The sequence below is a fragment of the Hyposmocoma kahamanoa genome, unplaced genomic scaffold, assembly GCF_003589595.1.
Source record: "Hyposmocoma kahamanoa isolate Upper Pololo Valley unplaced genomic scaffold, ASM358959v1 224, whole genome shotgun sequence".
In the NCBI taxonomy this organism is placed as follows: domain Eukaryota; kingdom Metazoa; phylum Arthropoda; class Insecta; order Lepidoptera; family Cosmopterigidae; genus Hyposmocoma; species Hyposmocoma kahamanoa.
This window is the reverse complement of record NW_020653743.1, coordinates 264,033-284,425: the sequence shown is the minus strand read 5'-3', so window position 1 is coordinate 284,425 and position 20,393 is coordinate 264,033. Positions and strand designations below refer to the sequence as shown.

At 40.4% G+C, this 20,393-nt stretch overlaps 1 protein-coding gene across 1 annotated transcript in view; it reads left to right on the top strand.

The window, feature by feature from the left end:
* The window catches only part of LOC113228239 (calsyntenin-1), a 265,570-nt gene that overhangs the window by 227,039 nt on the left and 18,138 nt on the right, over positions 1-20,393 (top strand). The window contains exons 3-14 of the mRNA XM_026461506.1: positions 13,322-13,443; positions 13,890-14,098; positions 14,308-14,454; positions 15,590-15,790; positions 16,246-16,326; positions 16,806-16,988; positions 18,128-18,255; positions 18,438-18,618; positions 18,690-18,827; positions 18,915-19,241; positions 19,897-20,078; positions 20,143-20,391. Coding sequence (XP_026317291.1) covers positions 13,322-13,443; positions 13,890-14,098; positions 14,308-14,454; positions 15,590-15,790; positions 16,246-16,326; positions 16,806-16,988; positions 18,128-18,255; positions 18,438-18,618; positions 18,690-18,827; positions 18,915-19,241; positions 19,897-20,078; positions 20,143-20,391 — 2,148 coding nt within the window. The remainder of the gene's footprint in view (positions 1-13,321; positions 13,444-13,889; positions 14,099-14,307; positions 14,455-15,589; positions 15,791-16,245; positions 16,327-16,805; positions 16,989-18,127; positions 18,256-18,437; positions 18,619-18,689; positions 18,828-18,914; positions 19,242-19,896; positions 20,079-20,142; positions 20,392-20,393) is intronic.

Here is a 20,393-nt window from a genome sequence, read left to right as displayed (position 1 = left end):
TAGGGATTTAGGCACTTGTACTAAGCCACAGATATAATATAGTGTAACAAAGTTTATCGCCTTAGAATTATATAATTTTTTACATATTCTTTTTAACCGACTTAAAAAAAGAGGAGTTTTTTGTTGTATTTATGTTACGCGATAAACTTCGGCTTTTGTGAACCAATTTTGATAATTCTTTTTTTATTGAAAAGAGAGTACTACTTCTGTGGCCTGGGTTAGTATTGTGAGCGTTAGAAGACGACGTCCCGTATTCGACGGTAGGCAGTATTTAGTAAACGAACTTTCCTAGGGGTCTTATACTGAGTCCAGGAAACGTACCTCAGCCAAAGGCGAATCTGGCTGAGAATTAATTAAGTACGTGTAAAGTAATATTCACACAAATACATATGCGCAGTATCAGGGCTACCTTAAATATCGTTTACTTCTATTTTTATACAATTGTAATTAATATACAGATCTTAAGTGAAATTAGGTACATTGGATTAATTTTCCACCTGCGAGCAGGATGTTCGAATGTTAATGGAATTTATATATTCATATATTATATATATTCATAATTAATTTTAATTACTGATTGTAAATTCTAAAATTTTTTTTTTTGCAAAGCACAAATAGACAACTGCAAATTACACCCAAACTCACGAGGAAAATAAAGGTAGGTCGTTACAAATATCTCCCGGCTCAGAAATCGAACCCGGAATCTCTGCGTGGCAGCCGGCATGGTAACCGTTTAGCCACGGAGAGGATTGCATTGTATTACATTATGTTACATTGCAGGTCGTTCTATTTGTTTTGTTTTATTATAAGTCATTAAAAACCGTACTAACGAAAACATTACAACATTATTTGATTTAGGGCAAATTAGAAACTTTTTAATGTCATAAAATAGCTTTCCTGGAACAACGCCTTTATAAGTTAATTGTAAAGCTAAACCGCTGTTTCGTTGCATATTAGTTTATAAAAAAAGTTGGTCGTTTGTAATTTAAATAGAAACTGCAAGGCTGGTATCTCCCAGGCCAATAGGAGTTCACGTATTGCCTCTGCCGGTGCAAACAATGTTTACCGTCCGTGCCAATCGGTTTTCAAACGAGTTTTTATCATAGCGTTCTAGAGATGCGCATTATAAATGTTGTCGATGATTAAAACCAACTGTGGGACTTTCAAAGGCACATCAGCTGGGCACGGTTCATTATGATGACGTAGAAAGTTATTATTCTCGCTAGCGTCTGCAAATTTCCTTAGGAGACTATAATTTTACTCGATGGACTTCAGCTCTACATAGTCATAGATAGCAATTTGTCGGTACTTTTTCGATATTGTCTTACAGTTTCTTGCTAAAACTTAATCAAACCGAATCAAACTAAACAGGAACCCCTAGACTTTCCCAATCATTCTTCTCAGGGCAATCTGCATCGCGAATGAGTAGTAGAGTTTAACCAATGTAACGATTTTAAATTTATTTACCTATGAAATAAAGAATGTTTGGGTTAGGTAATTGTATTGCACTTTTATGAGTTGAGTGAGTTTGATTTCCGATGTTAAAACAAATTAAAAGCTATGTTAATCTCGAGCCGTTAAATACTGTGTCGCCTAACGTTCTAAACTCTAGCCAGCGGGAACACTTTTTGTTTCCGTGTGTAACGGGCCGCAAATTGGAGCCTACAGGTCGATAGGTTGTTACGGGGCGATATGTTCCGATACAGAGGCTTTCCAACAGATTGCGCCGCGATATTCTGCCAATACACTGTGGATATTGTTTCCATAGAGTTTGTGATACAATGAGTCTTTGATTGTTTGAAGTGGTGTGCTCGAGCGGCGGCGAGTCGTTTTCAATCTCGCGAGGAGTTGAAAGGTTGTCGCTGGCTCGATCGGTTTATATTTCAACGGATAGATTGTACTCGGAAAATGTTTTACGCGTGTGCCGCGTTGTACGAGACTCCAACCCTGCCGCGTGTCCTTTATGGATGCGACCCATACAGATGAAATATAATGCATTATTAAGTAATGTTAAACTGGTAAATGACAACGACGTATCTGGTCTACCTTCGCGATTTAACGGCCGCGGTACCGATCGCTTGGCATTAAGGGAAACACCCTGACAAAACTACATTTTAGATTCTCCCTCCCTCATCATCTCTCTCTTCTCTTAGCTGTAATCCCATTATTCGGGGACAGCTCTCCTAGTTATTTTCCTTCAAAGCTTTCAACTCCGGGCCGTTTCCGTACCTACAATTTACAGCTTTTTTTGTCTGTTGGAGTCTTTGTATCCTTGGCGAAGGGTATATAGACGACATCTCATGACGCGTGGTCGTAGTGTGATACAACTTTTTCAACCATGGATTTTACTCTGAAGATCTAGTAATGTCAAAGTACCACATTATACCGTCATCCTAATTTCAGAAATTCAGTAAGTACTGGTAGAGTCTATATAGAAAAGAATTTCAAGTCGGAATCATAACTAACTTGACTTGCTGTCACTTGTCTAACCAAATCTGCAATTCACCAACGCATTATATTCGAATATATGACTCAAAGACAATAGCAAATTCAGATTATAACATTTCCGACTACCCGCATAAATCTAGTCACCTTACCTGATCAACGACACCACTGGCACTACAAAACCTACGTTATCACCTTGCTATAAACATTACATCGACTGAATACGGATTGTAAATTTGTGTCTATTGCTAGCCTAGCTTAGAATTACAACTGTAAACTGTAGACTCATAGGGATAAAGCATTGTTTCGCATATCGAAAGCATGTTTAGTATCACGATGCAGGACTACAGTCTTTAAAGTAACAGACGTATGGATGATATTTGTGTACCTGATGTAATGCAGGTGTCAAGTGGAATGGATGATATTATGTCTGCATGGTCCAATATTGTGTTGTTTACATGGCTCTTGGCGTTTATAGCTTTGATAATATTTGCTTTATTGGATGTTCTGTTTGTACATGTCCGTATCAACCTATTTCAGACTTTCAGTACATTGTTCTAGGGATATGTTATGTACATGTCACAACATTACAGTGTAACTAGTGCATTCAGACCTTCATCTTGGAAAAGATTGTGCCCTGCAACCATATGTGGGTTCACATTGAATCAAATTCATATATAGTGGGCTAGCCAAACCTTCAAATTCATTATTGATATTTATTTGTAAACCTTGTTGACACCGCGTGCTAATGGTCGCCATTTGGGCTTTTATTTGTTCACACGGTAAGAACTTAGAAAAAGACAAAATTCTTTTTATGAAGACAAATTTATTAAATCCAACAAAACGATCCTCTCCGTATAGACGCTAGAGAATAATTACTTGATAATAGTAAAAAAAACGTCTCAAAAGTGTATTTCAGTTATAAGACAGAAATATTGAATCCAAGAGCAAATTAATTCACTTCAAGTCACAAAGCCACTCTAGATTCAACAAAATATTTGTTTGTTATTAGAAATGTCCGATTTTGATTTGAAAAAAAAAAGAATGAAAAATTGAGAGGTACTCAATTATTTGACTGAAGATTTATGTTTTCTAATATCAAAAAGGGTAAATTGACAGGGTTATGGACCCGAACAGTATGTCTCACTAGCGTGAAAGCACACAGTTCAGTGCCAAACGTTAAAGTAGCAGAAATAGGACGGAATCTTCTCAATTACTTGATGACCATTCAGTGCCGTATAAATGCTACAGCGGCAGAAAGCACTAACAATTCCAAATATAGGAGATGATTTTATACTATTGAAGTTAACAAAACGAGCCCAATTCAGAGTACAACTAATGCCATCTAGCAGTGGCGCGATGGAACTAATTGCATGTTTTTTGTTAATTTTGTCGTAAAGTTGTAGTAGTTTGTAAAGTTAATTGATTTCATGCTGAAACCAAATTTCTTAAATTATGACTATAAATAACACCCTAAAAAAACTAGAGATACTACGTGTTGTTTCTTTGGATAAATGACTGTTTATGATTTTTATGATTACAAGCACTAGTAAAAGTAATCGTTACCGCGTGCGTCTTCGGCGACATATCACGACAACATTGACTATGAAAACGCAACAAAATGTTGCTTTAAAAATATACTCTAGAATTTGGAATATTAATCTGAATAGCAAAATACTTCTTTTTTTGTTAAAGAATATATTTTCTTAAAATACACCCAAGAAATTTTGAATTCATTTAAGATTATTTAAATTTGACGTAAGAGATAAAAATGTCTTTATGTAAGTAATGTCCAATTAATTGATCAGAAATGAAATAAAATCTTGAAGAGAACGTATTTGTCTAAAAGTTAGAATAAAGTTAAGAGTAAAATTGTAATAGAAAAAGATAATCAGTATTTTTGTAATGACAATATTTTATTACATTTAATAAATATTTTTTCAGAATTAGCAAATATTTTGAGAAATTGCTCTTTTTTTGTAGAATTCCTTTTTTTCTGTGCACCAATGAGTGATATTTAATTTCGGACACCAAGCGTAGTTTTCATTTTTATTGTCATTTGAAGATCAGAAACTGTTCAGGATTTCACGAACATTGTCATCACCATCTACAGTCCGACTTCCGTTGTGCCATCGACCACGCTTTTGCCTGCTACCTTAACGATCTCGTGTAACCATCTCGTTGCAAAACGTCTCATGTTGCAATTACCACTTCTGCCTTCTGGCCATCATTCGGTTATTGCTTTACAACACCTTTACTCTTACTTGTGGTATAACATGAAAATTGTTTCGAAAAAGTCTATATCAGCGTCAGATTTTTTTCTTTTCTGTATGTTACACGCTTAGCTATAACAGTTGCAGTGCCACTCAGAGCTGTAGTTTCACCAGCACCCTTACCTTTCAAAACCTTAACACAGAAATACCTACATTACTGTTTGGTGGCACAAATATGTATGGTGGCAATACAAAATGATGATCACTAGTTACAAGTTTTTTATCACGTTTTTACTTTCCCAATATTTCGGAACCACACATGCACCATGGCTACGGGTTGATAACGTCTTCCGTTCATCGACAACGAAAGAAGGTAGACAGATATGTCTGTTCTCAAAGCCGTTATCAGCCGCTGGTCAGTCAATCCGTGACCATGGAGCGGGTAACCGTTCCGAAATATGGGGAAAACAAAAAACTCATACCGTGGTAAGGAACCTGTAATTAGTGATAATCATTCGGTGAATAACCACGAAAGTCTTAAAATCTAAAGTGGTGGCAATACTTCCCTGGACGAGTTCTGTCACAAGGAACTCTACTGTATTTATATATGTCGGAGTATAGTAACCTTACTGGGAGACGTTGAGGGAAACTTCTTCGTCATTAATTGTGTCACGAATTATTTGATAATTGGTATATGCATTCTTGGTTATCAATTGGTTATGCCGGCGGTGAATAATAACGTCAATTAGTTAAATTTAGAGCCAATGGGTTTGCAACTCTATTCGATGTTTGAAGATTTAGCGAATAAACATCGATATTTTTATAATGAGTAAATCAACTATTTTAATAACTCGCCGTTACATACATATGTAATTAGAGCGATAGAATACAGACACGCGACCTGCCATTATGTAGAGTCCCACATGAAATGGTGTTTCACATTCTCATATATGATCAATCATCTGTATTGTACCAAACGATTTTGTGCGATTCTTTTGCAATCTGTGGAAGCTTCATGATGGAATACAATACGTGGTTTCCAATTTCATATCACAATTCTTTAGTACCGAAAGCATGTTACGAACCCTAATAATATAAATATAGGGTGAAGAACTGAGTTACACCAACATCACCAACCCATAAAATTAAATACGTCTATTTGCTGGGTACGAGAGACATTGCAACTGAACATTTACAAATATACGTAACTTAGAAATTAAAGTCAAAGGTTCATGCCGCCACAGGGATTCGAACTGTCGAACTTTTAATTGAGAACAACCGTTCTCTCACTAGGCTACCACCGTGAACCCAATTATTGTCACCTTAAATTCCATTACTGTCACATGTTCTGTCTTACTCCTAACTAATGTTTGTTTCTTCTAAAGTGCCAATAAATAAAACAGTGATTACTACTATGCTACTACGCGAGTTTTCTATACTGCAGGTTCAATATCATCATTCTGACATAAGCGGGTTATGCCATCTAAAGTATATAACTTTAATACAAAACTCGTTTTGCCGAATATATTGAATTTTAAGTTCGATACAAAATGAGCGAGCAAGCACGGGTCGCTTCAAGCCTCACAAATGCATTTGGCAATCAATAACTAAATTCCCCGACCGTCTCTCGTTTTCTGCTTGTAGCTGCAAGAATACGATTCAGATACACAACACGGGAGTCGTTTCGTGTACTATTGTGTCGTAGGCGCACTCGTTAGGCGCCGAGCGGTTCGATTGCAAATTACATAAGAAATACGATTTGTTCGACTTACGTGATATTAAAGACGACACCTCGTGAATTGCGAATACAAAATGTACCCGTAGTAGCTCGTATACGTTCCATTCGTTCTCACTTTAAAAGTTACTCAGTTTTACTTTCAGTTGGTGTAATTTAATAGTTATTATAATTATATCTACTTATTAAAGAGCGGTGGTACGCTAGTGGGTGAATGGTTGCTTTTTAATTTAAAGTCAAAGGTTCGAATCTATGTGGCGGCATGCGTCTATCACTTTAACTTTAACTAGATGAATAAATACCGTATCGAAATGTATCGAATAGCCCACGTTATAGAGCAGTAAAATGCTATAAGAAATTACCTGAAACACTCAAAACAATTGAAAGAAACTCCACATTTTGTAATAAGCTCAAATTATTTCTGAATAAAAAATTCTATTACAATTAAATTCCTGATAATGATTAACGCTTTTGGTAGACCGATGCTTGATTGGTTGGCATTTCTTTTAGTAAGGGATTTAGATACTTTTAAATGTTATTATTGCTGAATTGAAATACAGAAATGACATCAGGCAGACATGAATTTAGTCGTAATGAAGAACCATTCAACTATAATAAGTTCGAATCTATTACGTGCTTAAGGTGAATAATCGATACAAGTCCAATTTATGTTCGTTACGCTAACAAACGTTCTACCAATGGAAATGAATAAATAAATAAGTAAATATTGTGAACGATAAATATGTGCAAACGTATATTTTATATATATATCAAAATGTGTTTATTTGAAGACCAACCTTAATTTCTAGCTCATTCAGGGGAATCTGCCTTACGAATGCCGAATGAGCATTACAGTTAAATCAATATGACGATTTCAAGTGTAATTTGCTTACCTATGAAATAAAGATCATTTGACTTTGGAAAACGTGTGTGTTAAACAATCCGCTTTGGGCCATCATGGTGGACTGTGGCCTAATTGTATCCTGAGTGGAGACCCATGCCGAACAGTGGGGCGTATAATGGGTTGACGATAAATCGCTTGTATTCATGTTATAGTTTGAGCCCTGTACCCCACCTAGGGCTCGGCCTGCGGCGCGTGGTCGGTTTCAGTTTACGGGGTGTGCTCATGCTCTTCGGTGGCACAGCAGTTAGTACTATGGGCGCTTGATGAGGAGGTCGATTCCCGATTTATATCAATTTAAGAAACGAACATTTCTAAGTTGGTTTTGGTCTGAGTATTCTGGGTTATGTTGATTTGGTATTCATAGTACAGGAAAATCAGCAGTAGTTGGCATTTTTTCCCCCTAAATACTTCTCTTTGGCATAGCTTCCAAGAAAATGAAATTTAACATAGAGACGGTTGAGATACAACAACACTATAATAAGTATCTCATTTACACTACATCGGGAAGCATGCTTTACATTGTTACAATTGTGAGATCTTGTACTCGTAATCTATTACGTCTCCGTATATTATCTCCATTTGATGGCGTGCGGACGATTCGGGCTTCGCCCTTCGCGAACCTCGGCCTCCAGTCTCGGCACTTATGACTTTCAGAGCAAGTCTGTTTCGGTAGCTATTTTTAAGGAAAAAAACATTTATATCGCAGACATATTAAAACTTTTGATCCCAAAATATGATTAAGGACTCCTAAAGAGGGGTCTTTAAGAGTCCTAACCGTGCATAACCCGCATACCCATTTTCAGCCGGATTGAAGCAAGTTTTTCTTCGGCCGCCATTTTGAATTCGCCATCTTGTTTTTTTTTTAACCCAGGCAGTTGACCACTATTAATCTCTATTACATTCCTTCGAGCACCTCCTACCTATCTCTAATAGTTTTCGTGATAGGAGACTTTGAAATTTGTATGGCGGCCATCTTATTTATTTGAATTTCGAACATTTTTTACTTCCGGCGGAATTTGACCATGGTGTACCATAAAAGTGCACAAATATTCCCTTCATATATTATAGTTTTTGCAGGCCGTTGATCAGTCTTTCAAATTTTCCACATTTAGGTCTTCTCATATTTGATTCTTTTTTTTGGAATCTCCGCGTACAACGGTATAAATGTCTTTTTTCCACCATATCGGGAAGTATGCGTTCTATTTCTATCAGTGAGTAAGAACTTGTAACTTCAATTCCCTGGCCGGAAGAAGTATTTGTATGGCCTACATTTATTTCTTTCGTGAGTTTGGGTGTAATTTATGGTCTATGTGTGTCCATGGCACCCGCGGTACAGGGTATACCTAGTACGAGGGTGTGAGTGTGTGCTGTGATTAACTCCATTAACTAAAATGATTTAGGTACGCACAATTACGCTTTTGTGTAGCTTCACTCCCGTAAAATGTTTACGGCGTTTCCATTAACTGATTTTTTCCCCAATAGTCGCAATAACACAGGTCATGGCATTTGAACCTATCTCTGCTTAGTGATAAAAACAAATGTGCGCTTCGCATTTCTCTACGTGAACAAGCGAACTCAATAAGTGATACGATTTGTTCGATCGAAAGCTGAGACGTTCCGCTCGTTTCGCTCATTTCGCTCTTGCAATACGACGCGATGCCGATGCATGATATTCGATGCAATGCCTTTATGATTTTATTGGATTTGCGCAAAAGGAGCCCGCCTTATTTTGTAGCAATCACTTTCTATAACGAAATATAAATATTACTATGGCAATGTGGGTTTTGAAAGTGCATTTTGATTTATATTAGTGAATTGTGAAACGCCTCATGGGTAATAATATTGCTTGTCCCAGAAAGGTGACACACGAATATTTGTGACTATATAACGTCATATTGATAATTTAAAAACATTATCCGCCATGAGTTATAGGTACTTATTAACTCCTTCCATTAGGGAAAAAAAAAACACCCTTGAACATCTTTCTTTCCCACCATCGTATTCACCATGAACAACCTATGAACGTGCAACCGCAGGGCACGGATCTGCTTTAAAGAGACGGCCCGATTTGGGTTGGGGACTTCACAAGTTTTCCGAGGATTGGGAGTCTTATTCGACATATGGTTTTATCTAGATGTTTAAATTAAACGTTACGTAATATTGCTAAAGATTCACAAATGTGCTTAGAATTTCATTGGCACACGCTGCCACTTTGATTCGAATCGCGGACATCTTAATTGAAATGCAGCCATTCTCCCACAGGGCTACCATCACAATATTATTTTTTTCCGGTCTTAACGACTCATTCTTATTAGTAATATCTATAATGTTAATAAGACGAGATATTATATAGTTAACTACAAAATCGTGAAAGCTTAACTCCTTTACTAACTTAGGAAATGAAACTATTTTTCCGGATTTACCATTTCCCAGTCAACCGTGACCGTGGGACCTGTAAAGGGCCCGAAACGTTGGTTTGTTTGAAAAGACAAGTATACGCGATTTAATTGCGGAAAAATTGTCTCATTTCTTATGTGTAACTATCGCGAAAACCTAAGAACTCAACATCCTCTACTACCTACTAAATAAAGTAACTTTTTCAGTCGAATGGGTGCAGTCTAAATTGCAACGTAGTGTCGTTTAGTTGCTTTTGCTACTTACTAGTTACGAGATTTAAAAGTTTTTTATTTTTTTCTGCACATTCTGCAAAGCAAGTTGCGAGTTACGTGTTGCGCTGCAAATCTGGGCTGAAGACGGTTGTTAGTGCGCAGTTCAGATTTGGTTTTTACTATTTTGAGTTTCGTTGAGAACAGACGTTTGCTTGTTTGATCACTCAGCGTCAAGACGCATAATCATCACTTCCCAGCCATACTTGAATAATAAAATGAGATAGCATAACTCGAATGTGCAAGAGATTTGTTTAACTGTTAAATTCTATACAACCGTCTTAAGATACCGTTTTTAAAAAATAATTTTATGCAGTTTGTTAGTTGGTTAACTCTAGTTTATGGTTTGCCTAACAGTCACCAGACGTGACCAACGTTTCCCAATTACTACACAATGAGTCATCTACCAACCAAAGAGTCCATTCTTTCTACCTTAGACCACCGTAGTATAGCGGTGACCTCGAATACCTTCACCTGCATCATGTTACAAGTTGTTCCATTATTTTCGCTGTCGTCTGACGTCGAGAAATATTGAATTTATGTCGATCCATATTACGACGTAACGAAGGTAATGATAAAGTTTAGGACGACAGTTAAGAAAGGACGTAGCTGCTCAGCTGCAGGAAAATGTACACTTTAATTAATTACAAAAGCCTCGATACTGGTTGACGCATCTTCGGCAATGAAATCATGCCGATAAGAATGTTTGATTAGAAATGTAAGAAAATGCTCCATAATTCATCTATCAATTGGCACATGTGGGTTATTAAACGTGTTACATAAATATTTATTCCATCACATGATGTAAGGGCACTACAATGACTGTTTCATACGTATGCCATGTCATTAATTGTTACAATGATTAAATATGTCAAAGCAAAATAAAAATTTAGATTGCAGTAATTAACATTATAAAGTGCATAAATATAGTGAAGTCGAGCAATTTAATCTGACAATTCATTGGTCAAAATTCGATATAATAATATGTTGAAGAATAGGAAAACAAAAACAAAAAATAAATAATCCGCACAAATGTTCCTAAATTATGTTATTATTATGTCAAAACGTGACAAAAATTAGGTGAAGATTTTACTCCATTTACTATACACATACGTGCCCTTACGTTTGTCACTCACCGAGGTAGGCAGAGATCATGAACCTCCACTCTTTATCCTCCTGACAAATCCCATTCGCCTTCACAACTCGCATCAATTTCGTCATACAACCGTGCATGTTTATTTTTGGTACTTTTCCCAATTCCACCCACATTCGCTCTATAAATTTGTGCCGTCCATCTACTGACATGTGGATGTCTTGGTACGTGACCAAACCATCGAAACATTTCCGTTTCTTCTGTTTTGTCACTAATCACTTCAACTTCATCTTTCATACCACAACGCTCTCTGACTACACTGTCAGCTTTTACACGAACAAAATGTAAAGACTATAAGGATGTTCGATGCGCTTCTCGCAATCTTATTTCTTATCTCAGTGCTATTTTGCTGCGCCCCTAGCATGTAGTTTGCCAACTTTTAAGTTCGAACTCAGAAGTTAAAACTTTAGAACTTTTATATCTGGAAGGTAACAAATCGAAGCAGTGCTGATTTCTTTCTTTTAATAGTGATCATTTCTTGTTAGAAGCAGAAACACATAAACATTTAGCACCTAACGTAACAAAAGATACTTTTGCGGTGATTTATTTTAGTTCTTTTCAAGTATCTACATAAGATAGTTATACAGTTATACTGGAATAAAATTTTATTTTACATTGTTTTATTCAGGTGTTTTCTGTTAAATAAAGGAAACTAAAATAATATTTTTTTATTAAATTGAAAAAAGCCTATGATTATTAAGTATAACGATACTTAATAATTTTAGAAGAGGGAGACAGGAAAATTACCACCGGTGTTGTCTACAATAAAAAAATACCGGTGTTGCTATATTAACACTGAACATATTTATTATTCGTTTTACATTAAGAAATTTTATGTTCTGAATTGAACATCTTCCATTATCCGTTCTCTTTTAAATAATATTACTTGATTATTAACCCCAAGTCTCAACTTCCCTGTTCTACGAGTACTACAAAACAGTAAACTTGTGTTCCTTAAAATTCTTTGTGACTTGTTGTATTTTTCCTGTACAATAAACTATTAAATAAATAAATAAATAAGTAAACTTGATTAAACTGACACACTGCTCTGAGGTTGTCATTATCAAAACCTATCTTTCGTCAGTAAATTTACAAAGGAATCTCTTTACTGAGTTCAGCTCAGTTAACGAGCAAATAACCGAAATATTCCTCGGTAAGTTATTTTCCGAGATTGAAAGGATAATTATCGTTGCTGTGATCGTAGAATTTCGGGAACTCGTTGTGCGGGGAATCGGTTTCAGGTCGGTATTTCTTAGAATTTTTTGCGCCCCCACCCGGACCCACACCTGGCAGGCCATTAGCAGGACAAGGCAGGCAGCCACGGCTGTTGTTTGTAAGGAAAGACCGGCACAAGTACGTTGTTTCCGGTCGTATGTGTATACGTTCCTAAAAGGTTTAAGAATAATTTGCGGTGAACAAGAAACATCGTTCCTGGTAAAATCAAGTTCGACTGTACCTAAAATATGTGGGTAGACATATTGTTCTGTGTTCAACCTTCTATGTTGATTTTGGAGTACTGGTAAAGCGTGGAGAAGCTTTGAGTTAATTAAAGGACCGTTTTCCTGTACAATATGTCAGGGTGTGATGAGAATTTAATCTGTACTGACACAACAGACCGGTTAACCGCGACAACGCCACTAAACGCTCAAAGTACTTTTTGTGTTCGTTAGATGTGCAAATACGAGCACAACAATGTTAGGAATGAGCCATGATTTTTACTTTTTTGGGAAGAACTGGTTATTTGATACCACTACACTGACTACATCATTTAGGAGCACTAGAACTCCTCATGAAAGCGTATCTTCAGGACAAGTATTGCCGCCATACATATTTCTGCCGCCAAGCAGTAATATGAACATTAATGTGTTCTGGCTTTGATGGGTAAGGAGCGTGCTGGTGAAATTACAGGCCTGTTTGACTTATCAACTTTGTCTCAGGGTGGTGGGCGCATTTGTATTTTAAAGCTCTGAGTGACACTGCAACTGTTATAGGTAGGCGTATCGCTTATCACCAGGCGCACGACTTGTTCATCCAGTCACTTGATATCATAAAAAAACCAAAAGCCCATTTTACGGAGACGGAACGTCCTATTACAATTTAGATGTTGCTTTTAGACACGCCCTTGGAATAAAGGATATTAATCCGGTCACTGCGCACGCTCCGGGCGAAAGTACGGCTGCTGACGGAATATATTTTTTTTTGCAGATAATGGTCATCGACGAGAATGAGGCGCGTCTGCGCGTACGCTACCCGCTCAACTGCGAGAAGCGTCGTAACTACAAATTCGATATTGCTGCCGTCGGCTGCGATGGATCCTACTCCAATACGTCAGTATTACTACAGTGGCCAAAGTTCTCTTTGAAATAAGTTAAAAAAGTTTTATTCAAATTTGTGAATTTGCTGTATACTATTTCTACTTGTCCCGAGCAGTCTACGCCTATTTGTCTGCATGGTCTATTTATTATTCTTATAATGGAAACCTATAAAAATGTAATTCTGATCCAAAACGTTTCAGTTACTTCTTATCGTATCTATGACATACATTAAAATACTCGCGATCGTAGTAAGGGATTTGCCAATCAGCGGCGTGAGAAGGGTGCGCCAGACCTATAGGAAAGGAATAGTACGTCGTGCGTGGAGGCTCCTTTCGTGCACCTTAATCTGTAAAGGCTTTTATTTCGGAATTTGTCGAGAATTGTCGAGATTGATCTGTTGTCGGTATCATTTGAAGCACAAACCCGAAGTACAGATTATTCAGTCTACTTATACACAGGGTGCCAGTTCACATAACAGTGACGGACGTGAACGAGTTCCCTCCGGTCTTCTCCCAATCGGCATACGTGAAGACCGTGGACGAAGGCCGTCTATACGATGAGATCATACGTGTTGAGGCCACCGATCGCGATTGCACCCCGCGATACGGGGACGTCTGCAAGTACGAGATCTTGGACAGCAATACACCTTTCACTATCGATAACGAGGGTAAGTATATTTGATGTGGTCTTTGCCTCCGATGATTTATATTTTCAATCTTATGATCATAAAGATGAAATACCGTTGTGTTTTGATATAGCGCCATAAAAAGCAAAAATATCATTTGTTTGGTATTGGATTTGTAATGTTTTTTTTGCGTTGAAAAATGATATTATGATCGATCTTGTTAAAATGGTCTGCCATGCGTTGTTCTCCAGGAGTGATCCGTAACACGGAGGTCTTGGACTACGAGAAGGCGCACAACCACATCCTCTCTGTAGTGGCGTACGACTGCGGTATGATGCAGTCAGCTCCGGTCCTGGTCACCGTCAAGGTGAACAAGCCTTGCCGCGCGGGTTGGAAAGGTACTACTAGCTTCTTACGTATTACTTGTGTACAACAAACACATACACAGTCAGTCACTGAATAAGGACTTGAGAGTGAGTTAATAGAGCCACTGAAACACAAAATAACTATGTAAATATTGAATCCTTTAGCGAACATTAAATTTATTAATGTAATGTATATGTATATATTGTGCTATTTCAATTGAAAAAAGGTATAAATTTCAATGCTCTGGGACCTCGGGTACCACAGCGCATTTCCCTTTGCCTCTCAAAGCTTTTAAATTTATATCTTATTTCAATATAAATAGCGTAAAATGTACATACATTGATAAATTTAATGTCCTGTGCCTTGCCGCTATATGCATTTATTAACCTTTGCGACTATAGTGTTGAAGCAAAGAACCTTGTTTTGTCCATTTTACGTGTAGCAAACGTTCACTAGGCAATGTTACTTAAGTTTTCATAATGTTTTTCTTATTAGCCTATGACGCCGAGAGCATACACCGAGTTCCTAGTTTTCTATAACACTTCCACTGCATCCTGGAATATAGTAGAGAGTGTAGAAAGTGGATTATTGCAGACGAGTTGACACTTAAGGCTCCAGTGCACAATGGGCCATGAACGCCATGCGCCACGGCAAGCCGTTATCACCCCTCGGCGATACTGGTGTTCAAATAGTTGTACATGGCTCAGTCTTGCCTGTTGAAGCACTTAGAATGGACGTCGAAGTAATCACAATTTGTTTACTGCTTACAAGTGCTATAGAAATGTTTGCCGGAACAAAATAATAGAAGAAATATGGCGTAAAAGACGGTGGTTGATGTTGTCAATATACGCGCTACTCCGTCGGAGAACGACAACTACCTGAATAATGGGCGACTGTATGAACAACACTACCACGCTACGCCACGATTCCTTTAAAATGTAACCGAACAACCGACAACGTCGCCATTGCGCGCCACGATCCATTGTCTAATAGCAATTACCCGCCATTCTGCACAGTTACCCCCTGTACACAATTTCAATATCCTGTAGTGGGCCAGTATCAGCCAATGTGTACTGGGGCCTTTAGAGATTGAACGCAGGCTAGGAATTAATCACGACTTTCTAGATCTTATCTGCGTCTTTTAAAGTCTATATTTCGCGGTTGCAGGAGTGGCGGAGCGTGTGGACTATGCACCGGGTACAGGCCCGCTGGCATTGTTCCCCGCGGCGCGGTTGGAGGCTTGTTCTTCCGATGACCGCTGCCCAGGCGTGACGAGGATCCAGGCTGCTGTTACGTTGCAGGCGAGCCGCGCTGGTACCGGGTGTGATCGGGACACTTATGCGCTGCACGCACAAAGGACCATTTGCGGTAAGATCCTAGAGTTAGGATTAGGGATATATACTGCCAGACTCAAAACATCACATGATTTATAGAATCACCAACCTAATTAATCAAAGGGTATTTATTATAAAGAAAACCTTTTATTTTTATGCATTACTTTTTTTTACATTTACTGCCTCCATGGCCGAACGGTTACCATGCCGGACTGCCGCGCAGAGGTCCCAGGTTCGATTCCGGGCCGGGAAAAATATTTGTATGGCTTACATTTATTTCTCTCGTGAGTTTGGGTGTAATTTGTGGTTGTCTATGTGTGTGGCCACGGCACCCGCGACACAGGGTTTCCCTGGTGTGGGGCTATGTTGTGTGTGTAAGTGAAAAAAAAACATTAGAACGCATTTATTTCAGAATGAAACTTCTAGTTAATTAATAAAGTAAAACAAGTAATCAACTGCATGTTCAAGATTGTCCTGTTGCTGTTTCAGGTATGGACCAGAAGACCATCGACCTACTGCCGAGCCCCGGCGCCGGCAACGAGTGGGCCAAGTCTCTCAAACCTGACCTGGGTAAGCGTCAAACAAAAATTTGCTATCTGTTTAGTATAATAAAACAAAGAAAGTTGTCTTATTTCACAACGATTTCAATCTTATTGATGACGATGTTGGAAAAGTCTTTTTCTGTTTTGTATATTATACTTCATCTTCTTTTTCGACCATTGACCACTGCTGAATGAAGGTCTTTTCCAGCGCTTGGCAGTCTGTGTATTGTTCAGATCTAAGTCTCCATAGGTGGCTTTGTTGCCCCATCGACGGTCATGTTGTGAACTAGCGTGATCTAAGAACTATGTGAGCTATGTCTGGCAGTTTGCTATCGTTACTAATATTATCTAGTATTCTTGATGTTCTGTGGAGGAAAAGTGTGCACACTTAAGTCTTATTCACACAACTCTATTTTGCCCTAGTCTGCCTATAGTTATAGTACTAACAGAATATTACTTAGAATTTTTTGTATCAGTGTGCTTTACAGATTATTTGTTAATTTTTAGGTCGCGACGGCGAGCAGATGTTTTCTTTCGATGGCGAGACCACCTCCGCGGTGGTACCCGAGTCAGTCCTACCTCATTCCCTGGCCGGCACCTTCTCTATCTCCACTTGGATGCGTCACGCGCCTGCTCCCGACCAGGACAAGCACCGCAAGGAACACGTTCTCTGCCTGGCTGATGATCATAGTAAGTATAGCCTTTATCTGACTGTAAAACTATCAAAATTCGCACGAAGCATTGCGCTTTCACATTTATGTAGTGATCGGCTATGAAGTGGAATTCCCTGCCTGTAGGCTTCTTCCCTGAACGTTATAACTTAGACCTTTTCAAGGCGAGAGTGAATAGGCATTATTTAAGTGAGTATGCTTCATTCATCGTCGACCTCGTGGTTACTGTCCATCAGGTGAGATGGAGGTCTCATGCGTACTTGCATTTTATTTAAAAAAATCTCCATTTGATCTTGTACAACTTCTAAACTGACCCGTTTTTTAAATGGGCCAATAACGCAAGGGGAGATTTTGATGGGTAGCTGTGCGGGAGAAGTGGAGTAGTCTAACTTTATTTATGATTATTGTATATGGTGTTATTTTGTGGGGAAATTCCTGTGATGTGGACAAGGTGTTCATTCTGCACAAAAAGTGTATAAAGATAATAACGAATATAGACCAAATGGAATCTTGTAGACCTCATTTTGTTAGGTGTAAAATACTGACCGTTACTTCTCTCTACATTCTCGAGTCATGTACATTTGTTAGGAAGCACCCACAGTTTTATTTACGTCTAACGAACGATAAACGAAATAACAGAAACTTAAATAAGCTTAGAGTACCTTTCTTCAAAATGAAATTAGTTACGTTTGGCCCACACACCATGTTAATTAGAATTTATAACCACACACCAAATTATATCAAAAACCTGGAAAGACTTACACAATTTACTAAAGAACTAATGGGATTTCTTGTTAATAAATGTTATTATGATTTAACATGAAGTTTTTGACGATACATGTGATGACAAATAACAATAATAATATAAATAAGAATACTTCGACATCTCTTATTAATAATTATTGAAATTAATGTATTGTATAAAGTATGTTTTCCATTATTAATTAAGGATAATGCAATGTAATCATGTGACATAATAATTTAATGTTATGATATTATATTGTAACGTATTAATTTAATATAATTAAATAGTGTGATTTATGAATTTAGCCCTCAGACGTGGCTGTGCCCTTGCAGGGCGTCATATGTATATCAATTAATGTTCCATCTTAAATTTGTAAATAAACAATTGAAATTGAAATATATCCGTTCCTGCAGAGATGAATCGCCACCATTATGCGATCTTCGTGCGTAACTGCCGGCTGATAATGCTGCTGCGACGCGACTTTGGCGACGGCGATCTCAACATCTTCCGCCCCGCCGAGTGGCGCTGGAAGATTCCCGAGGTAACGGCTAGATTTAAGTTCCGTTCGCGACGTTCGAGCCAAGTTTTTGCATCGTTCCTTTTATTTTTGTTTCTAATCGGTTCAGTCGGCTCTCGTACCGTCTCAGCGGGTCGGGGGTGTAGGTTTTTTAAGTCCGGCTCATAATTGTGTAGTAACAAATGGACGCGTTAATCGGCTCGCAGGTGTGCGACAACGAATGGCATCACTACGCGATAAACGTGCGGTTCCCGAACGTGGAGCTGTTCATCGACGGCGAGCCCTACCGCAGCGTCGACGGCAAGGGCCCGGAGGTGATCGACGACTGGCCGCTGCACCCCGCGCACGGCGTGAACACCACCACGGTCGTCGGGGCCTGCTGGCAGGGTACGCGCCTCGTCGCGGCCGGCGCGGGGCGGCGGGCGGCGGGCGGCTGGCTGACGGGCGGTGCGTTGCAGGCACGGAGAGCGACATGAAGCACCACCTGCGCGGCTGGCTGGCGGGGCTGGGCGTGCTGCGCGGCGCCGTGCAGCCGCCAAGGGCGCTGCAGTGCGTGGCGCGCTGCCGGGAGGGCCTCAGCCTGGCGCCGGACCTCTGTGAGCGTCGCCGTCGTCACCGTCGCCACCGGCGCCACCGGCGCGGCCGCGCCCGCCGCCGGCGCCTGTGACGTCCGCCTGTTGCAGACCTGCGCTCGGTGTCGGTGGAGGGCGACGGCGTGGCCGACGTGGAGACGCTGCTGCGGCGCGTGGCCTACGGCGACGCGCGCGCCTTCCCCACGCCCGGGCGGCGCAACGTGCACGTGGCCACCACCATCACGTGCGACAACGGGCGCGTGGTGAAGGCGCGGCCGGCCGAGTCCTACATCATGGTGCTGCAGCCGCAGACGCCCACCATCCTCATCAACGGCAGCGGCGACCTGGCGCGCGACTACGCGCACTTCCGCGCCGGCCTCAAGGTGCTGCCCGAGCTGGCGCTGCGCGTGCTGGCGCGCGGCGGCGACGCGCTCAGAGGTGCCTTTCCGTTTGTGCCGAGCCGTTCCTTGAAAGGCGAGGCGTTTCCCCGGTGTATCCCTCGCTTCGAACGTTTTTCGTGTTTCAATAAGAAATCGTAGCCCTTTATTTTCTTGTTTCCACTACTGCCTATGTATATTGCTTACGTGTGAAGTCTACAGACCGCTTAAACATGACAAGTCCTTCGTAAAGCGAGTTCTTTAAACAAAAATGTCTATTTTATTTAGCAAAAACTGAATTCTGTGTTGCATTGTTATGTTTAAATTTTTGTCCGCCTTTCAGAAAAATGTATTACATTGTTGAGAATTTAAATTACACTTTTTATTGGTCGCGGCGGTGCAAGTTAATGACGACAAGATACACCGCTTTGCGATATATTACCTTTTCTCTTTAATTATTTTAGATTCAAAGAAATGTATACTTCGTTTAGGTGTTTTATATTGGATTACATTTTTCAAAGTCCGTGTTTTGATCTCGACGCCGCGCCGCATGCCGCATCCTCCTTTTTATTTCAAGCTTAGATAAGTGTTACCTTACTTATTGAAAGACGAAGCAAGTGAACGTGTCGCATCGCCATCCGGCTGCGGTAATTCGAGGCGCTCCTAACACCGAAAGCGGAGCCATTGCAATTTATAACGCTCACTCGCGCCGGCAGAAGCGGACACGCAGAAGCTGGACTCGTGCGTGGTGTCGGTGTATCCCGCGCTGAACCCTGACCACGAGGCGCTGACGCTGCGCGACGCGGCCGAGCTGCCGCTGCGCTACGACATCCGCGCCGCCGTCACGCGCGACGGCGTCATCCTCAGCGGCGCCGACACCGTGCGCAACTACCAGAAGGTGCGCCCCGCCCCGCCCGCCCCGCCCCGCCGCGCCAGCCGCGCTCACGGCCCGTCGCCCGCAGGTGCTGCGCGAGATCGAGTACAGCAACAAGAAGCCGGCGTACTACCTGAACCGCGTGTTCAAGCTGACCTGCTCCGAGCTGAACGGCCGCTTCACCAGCAACGAGTACGTGCAGACGCTGACCGTCGTGCACCCGCACATGGCCGCCGGCGACGCCGGGCTGGCCCGCGAGCTGCACCCCGCCGGCATGGCCGACAAGGCGGACGCCGGGGCGCGCGAGCAGACCCGCGGCCGCGCGCTGAGCCCGCGCGT